Source organism: Trachemys scripta, chromosome 1 (genome assembly GCF_013100865.1).
Source record: "Trachemys scripta elegans isolate TJP31775 chromosome 1, CAS_Tse_1.0, whole genome shotgun sequence".
In the NCBI taxonomy this organism is placed as follows: domain Eukaryota; kingdom Metazoa; phylum Chordata; order Testudines; family Emydidae; genus Trachemys; species Trachemys scripta.
In genome coordinates, this window is record NC_048298.1 from 330,504,914 (window position 1) to 330,526,277 (window position 21,364).

At 41.1% G+C, this 21,364-nt stretch overlaps 1 protein-coding gene across 4 annotated transcripts in view; it reads left to right on the top strand.

The window, feature by feature from the left end:
- Positions 1-21,364, top strand: part of RSF1 (remodeling and spacing factor 1) — a 122,648-nt gene extending 101,284 nt beyond the window's left edge. For 3 of the 4 annotated variants that reach the window (XM_034759099.1, XM_034759098.1, XM_034759100.1), the window contains exon 16: positions 7,309-9,455. In XM_034759099.1, coding sequence (XP_034614990.1) covers positions 7,309-7,889 — 581 coding nt within the window. In that variant the 3' untranslated portion in view covers positions 7,890-9,455. Of the gene's footprint in view, positions 1-7,308; positions 9,456-20,116 lie in introns of those variants that run through there. The other variant, XM_034759101.1, reaches the window with a different exon arrangement.

The window sequence follows — 21,364 nt, forward strand, 5'->3', positions numbered from 1 at the left end:
GGGAACACTCAATCTGTCCCTCTCCTTGCTGTTGCTGCATCCCAGGCTTGCAGGCATAGGGCTGTGTAAAGCAGGCTCTGTCCCTGAGGCAGAGCAGAAATGTAACAACTAAACAGGCAGGCTGCTAATGTTCCCATTGCTAGTTAATTGTTCCCATTCTTAGTTAATTAAGTCTCCTTTACTTTGCCAGATGGGGTAAAGGAGCCTTGTTGTAAATGACAGTAACAGAATCCTTAGCTAATAAGGTCTGTCTCCTTTCTCACTTTTTTTCCTGTGCCAGAGGGGCACAATGGGGTTAGATTACAGCTCAGGATCTATTTTACTTATCCATTTAAAAAAATGCATGACAATGATTAGCAAAACTGGATGGTTTTCTTGTGTGAAAGTCTGAGCGATTTAAAGCATCATTCTACTTTACAGAACACCAAACAACAAAATAAAAGTAATGTAATTTACATGAAAATCCAGGATTATAACTGGAATGCAGAGTCTTGGTTACCAAGTATTTGTAATTTAATTTTCATGTCTTTAGGACATGCTGCATAGTTAGTGTGATTTTTTTTTTTCTGTATGGTAGTTTAAATAAATTACCAAAATAATTGAAACTGGTGTGATTATATTGCATTATTTTGACAAATAAAATTTGCAGAATTTTGGATTTTTTGGCGCAGAATTCTCCCATGAGTAGCACGGTAGAACTGGGATATTCTCTCCAGTTCAGCTCCCGGTCCTTACCTTCGGCCTGTTGGTGGCACCTTGGGTGTTCACCAAATGCATGGCAGTCATGGCCACTTTCTTGCGGAAGTGCCAGGTGCAGGCGTTTCCATACTTCGACAACTGGCGGATCAAGGGCTGCTCCAAAACACAAGTGGAAGCACACGTAAGCCTGATAAGAGCAACGTTCGGTGACCTTGGCCTTCTACTGAATGTGCAGAATTCGACCCTGTCCCCTGTTCAGAGGATAGAATTCATAGGGGCAGCGTTGGACTCAAGACAGGCGAGAGCATTTCTACTAGAGTCATGGTTTCACACCCTTTGCAACATCATACAAGATCTCAGACTATTCCTTACCACTACGGCAAGGAATTGCCTGAAGCTCCTCGGCCACATGGCTGCCTGCACTTATGTAGTGCAGCATGCCAGAGTGAGGCTCCAACCCTTTCAGGCATGGCTAGCCTAGGTGTATCGACCAAACGGGGACAGTCTAGACAAGTTCCCGACCAGTTCTCGAATCTCGCCTATGGTGGTTCAACCCGCAAGCTGTGTGCGCAGGAATTCCCTTCTCCAGACCTCAACCATCTCTTTCCTTGGTCACAGACATATCAGCGATGGGGTGTGGAGTGCATCTGGGGGAGCTCAGGACTCAAGGCTTCTGGTCCCAAGTGTAGCTCTTACTTCACATCAGCGTCAGGGAGCTGATGGCAGTCTGTCTGGCATGCCAGACCTTCCAAGCTCACTTGGAGGGGAGATGTGTATCAGTCATGAAAGACAATACAACAGCGATGTTTTATATTAACAGATGGGGGGGAGCATGCTCATGTCCTTTGTGCCAGGAACAGTCCCTCAAACTATGGGACTTCTGCATAGCCCACTCAATACACTTGGTGGCACCTTATCTTCCCGGAGTTCAAAACGAGTTGGCAGACCATCTCAGCAGGTCCTTTCACAACCACGAGTCATCCATCCACCCAGACATCGTGAACACCATCTTCCGACAGTGGGGAATTCCCTAGATAGACCTGACACAAGACACAACAAGAAGTGTGTGCAGTTCTGCTCCTTCCTGAATCACAACCTAAGCTCAATCGTGGACATGTTCCTTCTTCCCTGGAAGGACCACCTCCTTTACGCGTTTCCACCCATTTCACTCGTTCACAAGGTGCTAATCCAGGTTTGGAAGGATGAAGCCTCGGTAATATTGATAGCTCCAGCCTGGCCCCATCAGCACTGGTATTTGTCTCTTCTAAAGCTCTCCGATCATTCTACTGCTGCTCCCGGACCTGATAACTGAGGACCACGGCCGTCTTCAGCACCCCAACCTCGAATCTCTCCACCTCACGGCTTGGAAGCCCTATGGCTAAACCCAATGGAGCTTGCTTGCTCTGATCCAGTTAGGAAAGTTCTCCTTGGCAGTAAGAAACCATCTACTAGGGCCACCTACCTAGCCAAATGGAAGAGAGTCACAATTTGGTCATCGCAGAAACACACGTCTTGTACGCACTCGACAATACCTTTTTTATCTTGGACTACCTTCTGCACCTGAAACAGCAAGGGCTTTCTATATCATGAATAAAAGTCCACTTGGCTGCCATTTCTGCCTTTCACCCAGGTGTGGCGGCTGGTCAGTCTTTGCCAACCCAATAGTTGGATTCAGAGTAGCAGCCGTGTTAGTCTGTATCCGCAAAAAGAACAGGAGTACTTGTGGCACCTTAGAGACTAACAAAGTTATTTGAGCATAAGCTTTCGTGGGCTACATCCCACTTCTTCGGATGCATAGAATGGAACATCACACATACAGAGAGCATGAACAGGTGGGAGTTGTCTTACCAACTCTGAGAGGCCAATTAAGTAAGAGAAGAAAAACTTTTGAAGTGATCATCAAGATAGCCCAGTACAGACAGGTTGATAAGAAGTGTGAGAGTATTTACATGGGGAAATAGATTCAATGTTTGTAATGGCTCAGCCATTCCCAGTCTTTATTCAAACCTAAATTGATTGTGTCTAATTTGCATATCAATTTGAGTTCAGCAGTTTCTTGTTGGAGTCTGTTTTTGAAGCTTTTCTATTGTAAAATAGCCACCCGCAGGTCTGTCATTGAATGACCAGACAGGTTAAAGTGTTCTCCCACTGGTTTTTGAGTATTATGATTCCTGATGTCAGATTTGTCCATTAATTCTTTTGCGTAGAGACTGTCCGGTTTGGCCAATGTACATGGCAGAGGGACATTGCTGGCACATATCACATTGGTAGATGTGCAGGTGAATGAGCCCCTGATGGTATGGCTGATGTGATTAGGTCCTATGATGATGTCACTTGAATAGATATGCGGATAGAGTTGGCATCGGGCTTTGTTGCAAGGATAGGTTCCTGGGTCAGTGTTTTTGTTCAGTGAAGTGTGGTTGCAGGTGAGTATTTGCTTCAGGTTGGGGGGTTGTCTGTAAGCGACGACAGGTCTGTCTCCCAAGATCTGTGAGAGTGAGGGAATCATCTTTCAGGATAGGTTGTAGATCTTTGATGCGTTAGACAGGTTTTAGTTGGGGGCTGAAGGTGACAGCTAGTGGTATTCTGTTATTTTCTTTGTTGGGCCTGTCTTGTAGGAGGTGACTTCTGGGTACTCGTCTGGCTCTGTCAATCTGTTTTTTCACTTCAGCAGGTGGGTATTGTAGTTTTAAGAATGCTTGATAGAGATCTTGTAGGTGCTTGTCTCTGTCTGAGGGATTAGAGCAAATGCAGTTGTATCTTACAGCTTGGCTGTAGACAATGGATCTTGTGGTGTGTCCTGGATGGAAGCTAGAGGCACGTAGGTAAGTATAGCGGTCGGTAGGTTTCCGGGATAGGGTGGTATTTATGTGACTATCGCTTATTAGCACAGTAGTGTCCAGGAAATGGACCGCTTGTGTGGATTGATCTAGGCTGAGGTTAATGGTGGGATGGAAATTATTGAAATCATGGTAGAATTCCTCAAGGGCTTCTTTTCCATGGGTCCAGATGATGAAGATGTCATCAATGTAGCGCAAGTAGAGTAGGGGCATTAGGGGACGAGAGCTAAGGAAACGTTGTTCTAAGTCAGCCATAAAAATTTTGGCATACTGTGGGGCCATGTGAATACCCATAGCAATGCCGCTGATTTAAAGGTATATATTGTCCCCAAATGTGAAATAGTTGTGGGTGAGGACAAAGTCACAAAGTTCAGCCACCAGATTAGCTGTGACATTATTGGGGATACTGTTCCTGATAGCTTGTAGTCCATCTTTGTGTGGAATATTGGTGTAGAGGGCTTCTACGTCCATAATGGCCAGGATGGTGTTTTCTGGAAGATCACCGATGGATTGTAGTTTCCTCAGGAAATCAGTGGTGTCTCGAAGATAGCTGGGAGTGCTGGTAGCATAGGGCCTGAGGAGAGAGTCCACATAGCCAGACAATCCTGATGTTAGAGTGCCAATGCCTGAGATGATGGGGCGTCCAGGATTTCCAGGTTTATGGATCTTGGGTAGCAAATAGAATACCCCTGGTCGGGGTTCTAGGCCTGTGTCTGTACAGATTTGTTTCTGTGCTCTGTCAGGGAGTTTTTTTAGCAGATGGTGTAGTTTCTTTAGATACTTGACAGGCTATACCTTCAAGTATGACAACCAATCCCGGCTTGGGACCTTAATCTTGTTCTTTCCAGACTAATGGGGCCCCCCTTTGAACCACTCACAATATGCTCTTTGCTCTTGCGTATCATTGAAGGTAGTGTTTCTGTTGGCAATAACATCTACCAGGAGGGTATCCAAGCTTAAGGCCCTGATCTGACCTCTGACATCTGACCCCCTTACACAGTCTTCTATAAGGACAAGGTTCAGCTTTCGCTGCAACCAGCCTTCCTCCCGAAGGTCCATCTCCCAGTTTCATGTTAATCAGAACATTTTTCTTCCAGTCTTTTACCCTAAGCCACACTCAAACAGCCAGGAACAGAAACTTCACTCTTTGGATGTTGCTGGGCGTTCGCTTTCTATATCGAACAAAGCCATTTTGGAAATCTACCTAACTGTTCGTCGCAGTAGCAGACAGAATGAAGGGGCTCCCAGTCTCTTCTCAAATAATTTTGTCATGGATTACATCATGTATCCTGACATGCTACAATCTGGCAAAAATACCTGCCCCCGCACTGACAGTGCACTCCACGAGGGGTAAACAGGTGGCAAAATTTGCAGATACAAAACTACTCAAGATAGTTAAGTCCCAGGAAGACTGCGAAGAGCTACAAAAAGATCTCACAAAACTGGGTGACTGGGCTACAAAATGGCAGATGAAATTCAATGTTGATAAAGGCAAAGTAATGCACATGGGAAAACATAATTCTAACTATACACACACAAATAATGGGGTCTAAATTAGCTGTTACCACCCAAGAAAGAGATCTTGGAGTAATTATTGATAGTTGACAGTTCTCTGAAAACATCCACTCAGTGTGCAGTGGCCATCAAAAAAGCTAACAATGTTGGCAGTCATTAAGAAAGGGATAGATAATAAGACAGAAAATATTATATTGCCTCTATATAAATCCATGGTACACCAACATCTTGAATACTGTATGCAGATGTGGACTCCCCATCTCAAAAAAGATATATTGGAATTGGAAAAGGTTCAGAAAGGGGCAATAAAAATGGTTAGGGGTATGGAACGGCTTCCGTACGAGGAGAGATTAAGACTTGGACTTTTGAGCTTGGAAAAGAGACAACTAAGGGGGATATGATAGAGGTCTATAAAATCATGACTGGTGTGGAGAAAGTAAAAACGAAGTGTTATTTACTCCTTCTCATAACACAAGATCTAGGGGTCACTAAATGAAATTAATAGGCAGTAGGCTTAAAACAAAAGGAAGTATTTTTTTTCACACAGTGCACAGTCAACCTGTGGAACAACTTGCCAGAGGATTTTGTGAAGGCCAAGACTATTAACAGGGTTCAAAAAAGAACTAGATAAATTCATGGAGGATAGGCCCACCAATGGCTATTAGCCAGGATGGGCGGGGATGGTGTGAATGGGAAGTTCGGAATGGACGACACGGAATGGATCACTTGATTACTTGTTCTGTTCATTCCCCGTGGGGCACCTGGCATTGGCCACTGTTGGAAGACAGGATTCTGGGCTAGATGGACCTTTGGTCTGACCCAGTATAGCTGTTCTTATGTTTCAAAGATCAGGCAGTGTTTGTCAAATTGGGAATCCATAATTAGAAGATATTTTGGCAAATATTGGCCGAAATTTGTAAAGTGCTGTAGGATCCTTCAGGATGAAAGGCGATTAACTGTATTATACAAGCTTATTGTCTTTTGCAAACTGAGCCTTAATATGTAATTTGCATTCTCTTCCCCTAAATTGGATGTAGAGAGAACCTCTCTGCCAAGAATCTCCTATATAATATAATAGCCTCACTGGGAACTTCAGTCCTTTGACTCCTAGACTTTTGGCTTACCAATGGTTAAATAATAGTATTTGTTCTATGAGATAATTTGCATAGTATTAAATTTGTTACTGGCTTTTTGTGCAGTAAAAACAGCACAGCGGTACCATTGGTATTTTCCCCAGGCATATCAAAGTACAGTGTGTAACAGTGTCACTGGAAATATAATTACCTGGAAGATTTATTGTGGAACTGTGTGAAAGATTGCTCAGAAACACCAGACACAACTTGCCTGTTGTAAACTTTCTGTGCAACAAACGTACTTTCAGATGACCATGTACACACATTCTGGGTAGCTCAAAATGGCCCAATGAGTCAGACTGCTTGGTGTTTGATTTCCTGTCCCAGCCTCTTCTTTCCCAGACTATCAGGAGCTACAAGTGCTGAGGGGCTATAGAATACTCTCCCTATACATGGAAAAGACATTGCATTACAGGTGCCCTCCGGGTTACGCAAACCCAGCTTACGCAAATACACACTTATGGAAAAAGTTCCGTAAGCTAGAAATAGTGTTGTGGGGTTGGGCTCCCCCCCCCCCACCCCCCCATAATGGTCGGGTATACGTTTCCGACTTACGCAAAATTCGAGTCACGCAAGGCGTTATGGAACGGAACGCTTGCATAAGTCGGGGAGTGTCTGTATACAATAACAAACCCTCCAGCGGAAATTTAAGGCAATGTTGATGAGATTTGAAAGGAGTCCTATACAATTCTCTTTGGGAAGGCTGATGGCCATAATATGGGCTCTCGGTGTCTGGAAGAGTGTAAAATGGGTGTTAAGGGATTAGGAATAAACTTTCTCCACAACACCCCTGAATGCATATTGTTACATAATTATCCATTATGTGGGATTACACCTTCCCCTCAAGCAGTCAGTGTCCGAAACAAGATACCAAGCAAGATGGACCACTAGCCTGATCTAGTATGGCAATTTCTATTTATTTTATTTTATGTGTGAGTACTCTAACAAAGTTTCAGAAGGCCTGGCTGGAATTGGCGTGAGAGGGGAGGGGCGACGGGGTGCGAGACAGAAAGGATTGACATTTCAGAAGAGGGATAAAAGGGAAAATATAAAGAGCAATTGTAAATGTTTTGCCTGCCGTCAGATTTTGCTAACGGCTTTAAGTCTGTTCCTCATTCCAGAGAGCTACATGTCCAAGAACTCTGAAGATGATGAACCAGCAAAGGAATCAAAGCAGTCTATTCGAAAACGTAGCCGAAGTACAGACGAATACTCAGAAGAAGAAGAAGAGGATGGGGATGAACCAGAGGAGGGGAGACCTGTCCGCAAACGGCTGAATCGAATTGAAACAGATGATGAAGATAACTGCGACAATGCGAACAAAGATGCAGAAAAGCCTGCACCTGCAAATAAGCCATCAGCACCTCATGCTCCTCATGACAGTACCAAGAAGCCCTGCTACCGGATAGAAAGTGATGATGAAGATGACTTTGATAATGTAGGGAAAGTAGAAAGCCCGTTGGACTACAGCCTAGTGGACTTGCCTTCCACCAATGGACAGAGCCCAGGTAAAACTATTGAAACCTTGATTGGCAAACCAAGTGAGAAGACTCAAGCCCCCAAGGACAGCACAGCCAATGCCAACCTGGCACCCAATGGGACGGGGGGTGGGCAGGAGGTAGTAGGGCCAGAGGAAGAGGAGGATGAACTTTTGAGAGTGACTGACCTTGTTGATTACGTCTGTAACAGTGAACAGTTATAAGACTTTCTTCCATTTTTGTGCTAATTTATTCCACGGTAGCTCATACCAGCGGGCCAGTTATTAAAAGCTGTTTTATTTTTCCTAGAAGACTGTCCACTACAGTATCACTTTTTAGAAGCAAGAATTTCACCAGTTCTGCAGTCTTTCTGTGAAGTGACCAGTTTTGAACTTTGAAGATAAATTGCTGTAAATTCCCTCTTAATTTTTTTCTCTCCTTCCAAGTCCATGGTCCTGGGTAATTTCATTCACAAAAACCTTATAACAACAAGAGATTTGTATATTTTTGACTTTATATTTCCTGAAAGCATACAAATTTGTTGAAATGTGTGGCCTATGAAAGCATTCCAAATCAGTCAGGGCCCAAAACGTAACTGGGGCAGGGGGCAGTGGGAGGCGGGAATGGGGGAGTGTGTGCAGAAGCACTTGTGCTTTAGCTTTTTCATATGAGATCTATATTATATTTAAATGTTCACAACTTAGATGACAATTTAACAGACAGTTTAAAAATTAATGTCTCTACTGTTGCATTTTGTGAGTTGTAGGTTAACATACATAGCTCATTTTAGTAACCACCTTCATGAAAGCAGCTTGATTTAAGATTGGAGATAACCACAGTAAATAAAGAGGCCAAGAAAGTACAATAAACAAGAACTCTAGTATCCATTTTGACTTGCAGAGTTTCCTGATAAACATCCTTTAAAGTGTTTGTACAGTAAAGTGTACTGTAATGAAGTTTTGACGGTCGAAACATGCTAGCAATGAATTTATAAAACAGTTTTTCCATGCATATTTCATCAGATGGCCTTTAATGTACAGAATCTGGTGGGAGGGAATTTGTGTGAAGTTAGTTTGTAAATGGGATGATACCATGTGAGTGCTGTAAACTTTTTCAGATGCCAGAACCACTGTATAAAGTAACTGCCTGGCCGTTTGAGTTTTAAACCAGCTATCAGAGTATTTTGAAAGGAATACGTTTGTACATACTGCATTGATCACAGGATTACAGCACATCTGATGATGGAGGGATTTTCAAATAAACCTTGACTGGTCCATTCATGCCCCTAATATCTACTTCAAATTGAAGTAAACAAATGGAGCAGTTTTCCTTTTGGAGGTTTTCTGTTTTGGATTTGTGTGTTTGTTTTGATTTACTTATCTGCCTGGATGTACTAGCAGGTTTTGAATGTAGTGTTGGCCTTTGGCCATTAGAATTTTCTTAAAATACATTTTAATAGTTGTCATGTGACCAACTGATTTCAAGAAGGCAGTATTTCTGGGAGAAAATGCTTGACTCCCAGACAATATCTCATCACTTGGAGTGGCATGTACGTTAGCGCAAGTATACAGATTTTTTTTTTTAACAGTTTATTTGGCACATAATAGACAGTGAAGCTGAAGTTTGTTTTGGATAGCACTCAGTTTTCTCTTGGCTCTTAATTAAGATGCAGGCTGTAAAGTTTATACCTGTTGTAGCCCACAGCTAAAACATAGCTGCCCAATGTTGAAATCTGATAAGGTCACATTTATTAAACCTTTTGCGCTGAGATTTGGATTTCCCCCTCCCCCTCCCCCTCCCCCTCCCGGTGTTATGTCCATTGCCGGCAATGGATGCACTAAATTTGCTGCTGGCACCAAGGAGTGATTTCTCCTTCCTGCTGCCACCCCCACCTCCTCAATGTCGTATTGACTAGTCAGTCAGTAGTTAAGCACTTCTATTTCATTGTAATAAAGCTGGCATTAGGCCTTTACTAAATACCTCTCTAGAAAACCTAGATCCAAAAATACCTACCTTCTAGCCTTGAAAGTCCTTGTTTTTGTTTTTCCCCTCTGTCCATGTTAGTTCTGTAGGACCGACTGCATTAATGTTATTTCATTGGGATTCTAGCAGTTCATACATCCTCGTGTATAAAACTAAAACCATCAAAGATGCAAAAGGTTAGGACCCACTCATCGTTTGCTATGGTAAGCAAGGTTTGTGACTTAAGAAAATGAGAATTCACTTTTTCTTTCCAAATAAGTTTATTCCATCTGAATTTTTAAACAAATAATTATTTCCACCATGTCAATTGATAGTTAACAGGTTTCATTAACAGATGTTTAAACAGGGTAGTGTGAAAAGCCACAGAAGGTTAGAAAGTGTTCTTAAAAGCATCTGTAGCATTTTAAGCTACTATTCAGTATATTCTGCTGCCTTTTTTTTTTTTTTTTTTTTGCTTAGGTGATGCAACAATGTAGTGCTGCTACATTTCTAATACACTTGTGTTTAAAATGATCAGTGACGTGGCTCCCATTTTTCAATGTTAGTAACTGTGCATTTTTAGTATTTGCAGTGCAAACTGTCTGATTCACATATGCAATACTCTGCGCAGCCAAGACTTCTGTTGTGTTTAGGCAGTGCCATAACCCTTTTGTTCTCTGACTTAGCCTTTTAGTATCTGATCAGTGCTGTAGCAGACATTCTTGCTGTAGCATTAACTCTGAATTATAGACATCTCGTGGGCAACTAATTTCAATGTAAGAAAAATACAAAAGAGTTGGAAGTATTGGATACACCAACCAGAGAAAAAAAATCAAATATTGTGTCTGAATTGTGGGAATGATGTAAAAGCAGACAATATCATAAAGTTCAGTCGGAACACTGGAACAGAGGATCCAGTCGTTTTTCAGGTACTGTCAGTTCCATAAATATATACATGATTTTGATGCTGCTATGCAGCTTTACTTCCTGTATGTCAGTTTTGTAGATTGACCTTCTATTTGATTAAGAAAAAGTTCTCCCTGATGTTAATGTGATCCCACAGAGTCCAAGCCTAAAACCCTTACACAGGCAAAGCTCCCTTTTATATCAATGGGAATCCTATCTGAGTAAAGACTGCAACATTTGGCTCAAAGACAGGGCTTACGTTTTCAGCCCTCTCCCAATCCCCAGTTTTGAAGATTTTCTGCTTGATGGAAAATGTATAGTATCTTATTTGGGAAATGGCACTTCCTGATAAGAGCACAAGTGACCCCTAGTCAGATGGTAAGAATATTTTCATTAGTTCACACTATGGAAATGTCTTCCAGTTGATTTGGTGTCATGCGCAGATTGTGTTCTACTGTAATCTTGGTAAGGAATGAAGTGCAATGTTTTTGGATTATGTTAATGTCCACAGGGAATACTAATCTTCAGCTGTTGCTTAAGTTAATAAGCAAAAGATCAAATCGTTTTAGAAACACAATGGAGACTTGCCTTGGGTTATTTAATGGAATAGTTCCAACTGGAAAAGAATAAGCAGATATCAATCCTATATGTAAGGATTTGATTGCACAAACAGCTATCCATCAGGTTGTGACTAAAAGTTGCTATGTTGCAGATTTTTAAATTGAACATTATTTAGTGCAGAACTGACTGGGAAAAAAGTTAATGAAGTGCAGTTTAGGTTTTAAGCAGCATTGGAGAGGGGAAGAAGCTACAAATTGAGAGAATTAAAGGAGGGATGGAACTTTCTAATCCATTTCACAAAGAGAAGAGTGATATTTGCTGGCTTGAAAACCACTTGTATGAGCATTGGTGTCAAAAGTGTACAGTAAATTCACTTCACGCTAGATGGATGTGATGAATTACATTAACAAAGCCCGTAATATAGTAAGAACTTCACCATGGCTATTTTTGTCATCTTTGATTCTTCTAAATGAGTGTATTCCTGGTTTTAAAAATCAAATGTAGACACAGTGTATGTCTCTTTGTTTAATTATGAGTACAGGAAGATCAATATTAAACAATGAACTCTTTGAGTATTTGATAGTTGATTCAGAGTTATGCACATTAAATTACGTGAACACATTAACACATCTTTTCTTTATCTAATGGCTTTTGCGTTTTAACTGCACTTGAGAAGAACAGTGATGCTTTTTTCTATATTTTATGTTTATAAGGTATGTCACCGTCTTTAAGACTATCCTTTTGGATTAAGGTGCCTCAGTTGCACTTCTGCTAATGGAGGTTGGACTGTATTCCGTTTGCTTCTGTTTTGTCTTCCCTGTGTCTGAACTCCTCCTGAGAGACTGACTTATTCAGAGAACCTAAAGGCAACATGTATGTTCATAAAAGAAAAAACCTTGGCATGGCAATCCATTTGTTCTAATTTATCTTAGTAACTTTATCATTTGAACTATGTGACTATCCAAATGCCGTAGTAGTTCAATAATTCTAATAGTACACGGTCAGGGTGTCCATTACCAAACCTCTGTTTTCAGGCATTTCTAATTTGGCATTGAAAGCTTTTCCGCACGAAGGCTTGGCCCAACAGTCATTTTTTTAAAACTTGCTTCCAATCACATACTTTCACAAACCAACTTTCTTAAAACTAAACAAGATAAAGGTTACTTGTGTTTTTAAAATCTCCTTTGTATACAGTAATTAAATAATATTTCGTAGTCCTGCTAGTCCAAAAATGGTCTGATCAAGATATTTGTGTCAACTGGCTCAAAATGGCAACAAGTGATTGTGATACATGTGCAGTGACTACTGTTCACAGGTTTGTATTATAGATTTTAATACACAGGATGCATCCTATGTGCGTATTTATGTAAGAAGAACACTTCCAGTCCATTGGGTAAATAAAACCTTTAAAAAATTGTATATAAATAAATATTAAATCCTTCAAACAAAAACAAATCTTTACTGGAAAAAAATATACTGAATGGAGGAGGGAAGAAAGAAAGCAATTCATGTTAAGTAGTCCTGATCTGCAAGTGCTTACACACGAGTGCGTCTATGGAAGTTATTAAGACTGTTTTTAGGAATACAGGTTTGCAGGATTAGGACTAGAATTCTTGACGCAATCTAGGAAATCCTGGCTGCCAATCTTAGCTTTTGAGTTTCACCCCTCACCTGAGTTAGGGGATGGAATGTTGCTTTTAACTGTTTTGGAAGTCAGGAAATATGAAGTGAGCAGAGAGAGGCGTTAATTTTAGTTGAACTAATGTTTGCAATATGTATTGACCTAAATTTTGAAAAATGACTAATGATTTTGGATGCCTCCATTTTTGGGTGTCCAGTCGGAGACGTGTTAAAGACGCCTGACTTTTCAGAAACTGCAGAACACTCACTCACTGAAAATAAGGCCACTTTGAGGTGTCTCCCATTGGACAACCAAAAATTGAGACACTGAAAATTATTAGTCCCTTTTTGAAAATCAAGTCACTTACTAAGCTCTTATTATAGCATCAGTATAACTGCCTGTTTGAATGACAGAACTCCAAACCGCAAAAAACAAGGTTGTATGGGAATTGAAATACCGTATATACTCATTCATAAACCGAATATTTTTGGTAAAAAAGTGACGCATCAAAGAGCGGGGGTTGTCTTATAAACGGGTCTACACCGAAATTTGATGATTTTAAACTCTATGGAATCATTGAATTGAATATCTAATACAGGGATTGGCAACCTTTGGCCCCCGGCTCGCCAGGGTGCTCGCCAGGGTGCTTACCCTGGCGAGCCAGGCTGGTTTGTCCACCTGTGGGAGCCGCGATCAGCCGAACCTGTGGATGCAGCAGGTAAACAAATCAGCCACGGACCAAAGGTTGCCGATCCCTGATCTAATACATTGTAGTTTTGTTGACCTGGAGCGTCTGCAGGCATGGAGCCCCTCAGCGCCCTGTGGCCGCAGTTCGCTGAGGGGCTCCATGCCTGCAGATGCTCCAGGTAAACAAAACGTCCCGACCCGCCAGGGGCTTACCCTGAGGGGCCGGGAGCCAAAGTTTTCCAACCCCTGAAATGTAGGGTCGGCTTATGAAAGGGTCATACAGTTTTTGCTATTTTTGCCTATCCATTTTGGGGGGTTGGCTTATAAACGAATGGGCTAATGAACGAGTATATACGGTAATTGCCCGAAGCTTCAGAGTAATTTAACTTATTTATACATTCCAAAAAATTTATATTACTTAGAACAACACTTAAATTATGTACAGTTTCTGAAGGAAAGAGTAGAATATTCTAAAGTAGGTAATAGGTCTTTACAATTGAGAATGTAGTGTAAAGGCTCCAGACACAATTACAACTATAAAAAAATCTGACAACCTGGGTTTTTAGGTATCACTCTGTAATTGCTTGCACTCAGTACCTGTTCTCATGAGCGGTAGAGACAAGGAAAATGCAGGCAGAGGGGACACATAGCTTAATAATTGTACTTGTGGCTGTAAATATCTCTGATTGCTACAAATAACCCCAAAGGTTACCAACTAGAGCTCAAAGAGATCAGAGGGGGAAAATGTTGCTCTATTTTTTTCCAGTTTGTTTACTGTGTGCACTGGATAGCACTTTGTGTATAGTCAGCCTCACTGTTTCCCAGGGCTAGTAAGAAATTGTTTCCCCCTGTCGTTTTGAGTGGAACTTTAAAATGGCAGTACGGGACAGGAAGAAAAAATAGCAAAATGTGATTGCAAACTCACGACCATTTGCAGAAGGGGATTCAGACAGGCATAGTGTTGAAACAACTTGTAATTCACTCTTAAAAACTGACAATTTAAAATTGACTGTGCCCTTTAACCCTCTTGACCTCATTCCTATCCCCAGAGCTGCATAAAAATCTGTGTATGTTAGCAAAGGTGGTTTCCTACAACGGATGAATGAGTGCTAAAGGGTAGGTGTGGATGCAGGGTTTTTTGGAGCAATACATTAGATATTATAACACTGTTTGGCTTTGGCACAATCAGATGGAGGCCGTTCTGTATGCTTATCCCTCTTCTTATGACCCAAACAGCTATATTGATTTATAATATTTAGCTTAGCCTGTTAGGATGTAACAAGTTGTGGTAGCCATGTTGGTTCCAGGATATGAGAGAGAAATTGTGGGTGAGGTAATATCTTTTATTGGACCAACTTCTATTGGTGGAAGGTACAAGCTTTCAAACTACACGGAGTTCTTCATTGGGTGTTTGAGCTAAATACAAGTCGTGATTTTTGTTTGTAGTTAGTCCCAACTTTTTAGCTCAGGCACTCTGCTTCCTTCCCCAGACCTGAAGAAAAGCTCTGCATGTACCTTCCACCAACAGAAGTTGGTCCAATAAAAGATATTATCTCACCTTGACTCTCTCGGGACTTAACAAATGATTCTACAGGAAAAAAGCTGTTCTATTGAAAGCCGTAATAGGCCTAGTACTGGCACACCATTTATTAGCTAGATGACTGTAAGGTTCTTAATAGATATTAATCTGCTACTAAAGTTAATGTGGTAGAAAAGGAAATCAAATCATAAATCTTTTGCTTTTAATTTCATACTCATTACATTGACTCTGACATCTTGTACAGTGTCTTATTCTTACAGTACATTCATTAAAATGATACTTCCCCCTAACTTGCATTAAACTTCTTTTAAATGCCAATGGTTGCTAATTTCTTACTTGTTTCACAGCCCTCCTTGTGTAATACATAGCAGCTATCATATGCTAGTTGCCTGATTCGAAAAGTTTAATATCACTATTTTAGTGTATAATGGCTGTCAAATGGGCACGTTCTGTGTGTTTTATACCTGATGTTCATGTCTCTATTCACTGTCCCAGTAAATTTAATACAGATTGCTTGCTAGCAGAATGGTTGTTCCAATACTCTGTGATGATTAGGTGAAAACTCCCAAATATGGTCTCTTAAATTTTAAGATATGCTTACATGAAATACAGTTTTTGTCTTACTTCTGTGTGCTGTTTAAATGTTTGCAGAGAAACCTACAGTTCCTTAAAGTTTTTATCTCAAATTCACTGATGGCCTCATTTCTGTTTTATCTTACTCTTAAGAGGTAACATGGTAAATTTCAGAAAGCTTAGCAGCTCTTTCTAGAGTTTAACCCTTGCTTTGCTTGAGTCCTGAACCTTGATTTTTAAATCTTTCTCTGAAATCATGGCTTGCTATATTTTGAGGGGAAAGGACTGAGGTGCACACACTGCATGTGTTGTGTGTGTGGAGGGGGAAAAATATGTTGAAAAAACTGGAAGTGTAATTCTTGTTGCACATAACTTGGGTGGTGCTTTCACTGTTTTGTTTCCCACCAGTAATTTCACCTGCATGTAAAACATATACATTAAAAAATTTAAAACGAAAGTCATGGTGGTCTCAGTGCTCAAAGGGGTTAACTGCAGTTTAATAACCGCTGATGTTTTTAGATTTGCAGTACACAACTGTTTAAATACTGTATTCCTTGTAAATGAAGTAAAAAAAATATGTTAAGGCTGGTGCCAATATTTTTGTTAATGAAATGTTCATTGTTGTCTCTCACTACAGTCTGGTCAGAACACTTTGTGTATAAGCTGGGCCTGAAGCCATTTTATAGCTTGTAGGCCTAATTGTGTAACTTTTTCTTTCATAATGTTTTTGTTATAATATCTACTGTCATTTCTTTCGTATAAATATGACATGTAAATTGTCATAATAAAAAAATTAAATAACTTGATGATGTACAAAGTATAATGTGTCTGGGAGAAGCATGTTTGCTTTTAATTTTCCTGGCACCTAAATAGCAAGGAGGGGCTTCTTTTTGTCTGACTTTAAGGTAGACAGTGGAAAATGGCTGCTGCAGATCGGTCCAGCCTTTGAAAGTGACATTTGTTTGGCTACAAGTAGCAAATTGTGCTTTTTCTCTTACACAGTTCAGCCTGTGAGGTTTTCTCTTTGACCAGCAGTTGATGACCGTGAAGAAATTTGAAATCCCTATCTTTTGTATAGCTGCACTTGACTGGTCTTTGCTATCAGTTTTCTCTGTATTCTATATTTTCTAGATATACTATTTTTAAAAATAAATATAGGGCTGTTCTATTAGTTGATCCAGAATGGCAAATTGGGAGACTAGCTGCTTAGGGCCACATTTTTAAAGGTATTTAAATGCCTGGTGAGATTTTTCAAAAGCATCTGGGCACTTACCACCCGCTGAAAGCAATGAGTTTTAGGCATCAAAGTGCTGAAAATCCCACTAGGTGCCTAAATAGCTTTAAAAATCTGACCCTTATTGCTTTAGTTCTGCTGCCACCTGCTCTCTGTGACTAACTAAACCCATGTTTATACAAAATGGTTGTCGTTGTAAGGCTTAAATAAGCTCAGAGTGAGACATCCAAAGCCAGTCTGTCAACAGAGCCTCTCAGACATGTATGGGTGCCTTGGTCAGGGGTTCACAATCTCCTAGATCAGAGTTCAGCCATTTGATTGTAGAGGCAGGTTAAACATAGCCTGGAAAAGCTTCAACTTTGCTGAGACTTGGGGAATGTTGGTGTTTGGCAAGAGGCCTCCTTAAAGCAACAGCTGCAGTTAAAGGTCCAGTTTAGGAAAGGAAACACATTTGATGATTCCTTAAAATCATGTTGATGGCAAGTAAATTGATTGGGACTGCTGGGAACCTTTAACACTTGTAATGTTTTGTGTTTTTTCATGATGTGGTTTATGGAGGCTTTTGGAAGGGGAGATCCTGGCTGAAACCTGTTGCTTTGTTGGAGTACTAGGAGGCAAAGGAGGAATGGACCGAGTAAGCGGTACACAAAAATGACGCTCAGTGATCCTACATAGAGTTCCAAACCAACTGGATTTTGCCAAGCGCTGACACAAGTGGAAGAAACGCCTAAACCTACAATAGTAGTTCTTCTGCAGCACAGTGTGGCTATAGTGACTCTAATGTTAATAAGAGTTTAATACAGGAAAGGGTTCATCTTGAATTTGAAAGTGGAAACATCATTTTGTATGGACATGGAAGAACCAAACTCATGCATCTGAGAAGAAAAATGTAGGGGATATAGATACATGGTAGATTCTCAAGGTAGGCAGAGTAAGCTTTGTCTATGCAGTTCTGAGTTGGAGACAGCATGCCATTTATGTGATGCTGTAAATTGGCTCTGATCACTCTACGTATCCACTTGCCTTAAGCACTTCAGCTTTGTCTGCTGTAATCTACTTAATGGTGCAGCTCACCTAGTGGTGAAAGTGGTAGGGTTCAGTGTCTCTCTTACCACAGCATTATTGTGGTTAAAACACCTAAGCCATGTCTATGCTATAGCTCCCACCATTTCTGTTACTGGTGGAGCTGTACCAGTGACGAATTACAGCCATGAACTTTGTTTGTATAGATAAGGTTTTCCAAGTGTCGTCAGCATCTCCTGGCATGGATCACTGCTTTTTAGCCATAACTTACAACCAGCAATATGACAGCCAAGCCAGACAATTCCAGGCACAAGGCTCTGAAGCTTTCAGATGCGACTCCAAGAGCTCTGCTTCTTTGTTCACTTATTCATACATGACAAGAGGTGCATCTGGGCTGAGTCGAGTCCTGCAGAGAATATTAGAACCACTAACTGTGACAAATCGAAAGAGAAATGTATTTACAGCTTGTGATAGCTGGTCTGATAGGTGCTTATGGCAATGGATAATCATAACATTAAGAAAAGGAGTTTTTAGTGGGCAACCAGGAAACAGCCCCAGAAAGTACAGAAGAAAGCAGGAGCTAAATTGGAGATCAGTTTGATGGCTCTCAATGCTAACCTCTGTGAAGTCTCTCATAACCTATTTCCTTCTTCTCTCGGTATATTTTTAATCAAGGCCCTTATTTTTCTTGGGATACAGTGAAATTTACTTGCTGCAGAATTGTGCCAGGCTCCATGCTTGGATTTATTGTTATTTATTATGTATTTGTATTGTGTTATTATCTAGGAGCCTCAGTCATGGGTCAGGACCCTAGTGTACTAGGTGCTGTACAAACACAGACCAAAATGATGGCCCCTACCCCCCAGATCTTAAAATCTAAGTATAAGACAAGAGCATTTAAAACAAACTTTGTTTCTAGCCCTTGTGGCTGGGAAGAAAAGCTTCCAACTATGAACTGTGTAAAATTGTTGCAAAGTGTTTTCCTTACTGAATCTGTAGACAACCCAAAATGACTTCTCTGAAGGGTATGAACTTCCCATTTCTCTCAGTAGTGTTGTAACACTGAAGATTAATAATGGTGACTGGAAATTTCAGTATTGGCTTTCACTGATTATTTTAGCAGGAACCAATTAATATGCTTATTGTTAGATCCAGCGGCAAATGCTGGAACATGGGTCAGCTGGCTGTTACAGGGAAAGAGACTGTAGATTCTTTCCCCCTCCCAAGTGCTAAAAGCCCTTAATAGTTACCACACCCAAACCACCTACCCTTCCAGTTCCTACCAAACTCTAACCCTCCCCACCTTCCACCCCCATACCATCTTCTGCAAGGTAGTTATTTGTGGTCAGCACAGAAATCTGTGGCACAATGAAAATAAGTGTGTATGGAAGGAGTGTAAACTTAAATTTAACACAAGTCACTGTACTATTATTTGGTTTAAATTTTGTACTCAATAAAAACCCTCCATTTAAAAAATTCTACTGAATCCGATGCAGGATTTCCATTTTGCTCCAGAAGCAGTGGGAAATCCTACGGATGGTCTGTATATTAAGAAGCTGGGCAGTGGGTCAAATTGAAATGGTTTCATAACTTCTAGTTCATGATTTGTGGTGGATGTGTCTTGTGCAATGTGGAGGGGGCACATCAAGAAGACAAGAACTTTGCACTAGTGTAGCCCCAATGATGTCATTATACTGGTGCAAACCCCTAATGCAGACACATTTTCTTGGTGAGACTTGATTTAGTAAGTGACCTGTACTGGTGCAAGCCCCCCACTTTAGACCAGTACAGCGCATGTCTACACTGGGGACTTGCCGTGGTATAGTTAAAGGGGTCCAAACAAACCCAGTATAGACAGGGCCTAGATCTGAGAGGGTAGTCCAGTCTTCAGAGCCATGGAGTCACTAACCTCAGTCCTGAGACCACCAACAAGTGGGCTAAGTAGTAGAGGCTTGTGATGTAGTTACCTTCCCAGCAGAATCTGGTTCCAGGCCTCCAAACTCATCTCTCAAGAAGTACCCACACAGTTATCATCAGGTAAGTTAAATAGATAATATTTAGTAAGGTGTATATATGACTTCCTACCTTTAGCTTTCAAGGTGGGATGAAGCCTGGGCTTCTGCCTATCTAGCTAATAATTCAGTTTACATGCTGCGATGATCCCAGAAGAGCTACTTTATTCTTTTTTCCCCTCTTATCTTTGCCACCTTTCATACTGAGGTCTCCATGCCTTAACTAGTGTCCTCCATCAGTCTCTCCGTATTGTCACTAAGGTGTATTGAGTCATCTCTTGTATCTGAACTAGTGCTCACTGTAACACTTCTGTTTGCTTTTTGTTTTCTAGATGATGACAATGTTTTAAAAAAGAAACTGGTAAAGACACAGGCTTTCTGAAACACAGACTGGAGGTGTGTTTCGAAGTCAGGCCACCATTTGGTCAGGACTCAAAACCCAAAAGCAAGAAAACAGATTTTTCTGGGTGAAATCCCCCCTCATTTTATTTATTAAAGAATTGTATATACTTGATGGAAGATCACTGAGTGTGCATTAGAAAATAACCTGGCCCAGTGGTTAATGAGGCACAAATCCAAGTAGTGCAAAGAACCTCTGGAATCAAATATGGAACATGATGTCATTACCTATTGCTCTCTTCCCCATCTCTTTCTCTCTCCGCCCCCCCCCCCATCCTGTTTTATGGAGGGTAAAGAAGCCAGCCGCTTCTGCAATTGCTGTATGCCTAGGACAGCCCCCTCTGTCTCTGTAGAAAGGTAGGGGTGTGTGATACAGGTGGGGCAAGTACCTCCATGGAAATGTTCACCTTCTCCCTCTGCTCCTGTAGCAAGTGCCCTGGTGCACAATGCAGTCTCAACCACCAGCATTCACTTTATAGGTCATAAGAGCATGTGGATGTGGCCTATACTTAGAAAGTTGCCAACAGAGTCTTCTACCCACTGCCTGACCTGGAAGTAGGAAGAGCAATATGTGTGCTTCCGGTGGGTGTGGTCACAGGCACTGGGAGGCACCAGCCAGCAGGATGGAAATAAAGAGGGATAAAATTTCTTGCAGATAGGAAAGGAGAGAGAGTTAAAAGGGACAAAAGAACACAGGTGAGAGAGCAGTTGCTGCTGGATGGGTTGTAGGTACTCATTTCCTGATCAACTGCAGAGTGTGGAAGGCTCAAACAGAAAAATGTGCCAACCGCTGCTGTATCTAGTGTACCTGAAACTAGTGGCTAACTTGGGAGCAGCACTGAGCCCTCTACCTAAACAGAGGCAACTCCAAAGCTGCATTGTAAAACTCTGCTTTTTATGGTGTGTGCATGAAATCTCGTAAGTTCCGTCATCACCACCATAGTGGCTCTTTGCACCTGAACGAATAAATTTCCACAATGATTTTTTCCACCTCTGTTCTGAAGGACTGGGTGTCTTTGGGTCGAACAGGTTATTAAAGGTCCTGTGCTATTTTATGTTCAGAGCTAAGAGTGTTAATTGTCATGTGGGATCCTATTTTTCTGCCATAGAATAAGAGTAATTCCTATGTAAGACAATACCAATTATTTGTATTTTGTAGAAATAAAATCAGGCCCTAGGGG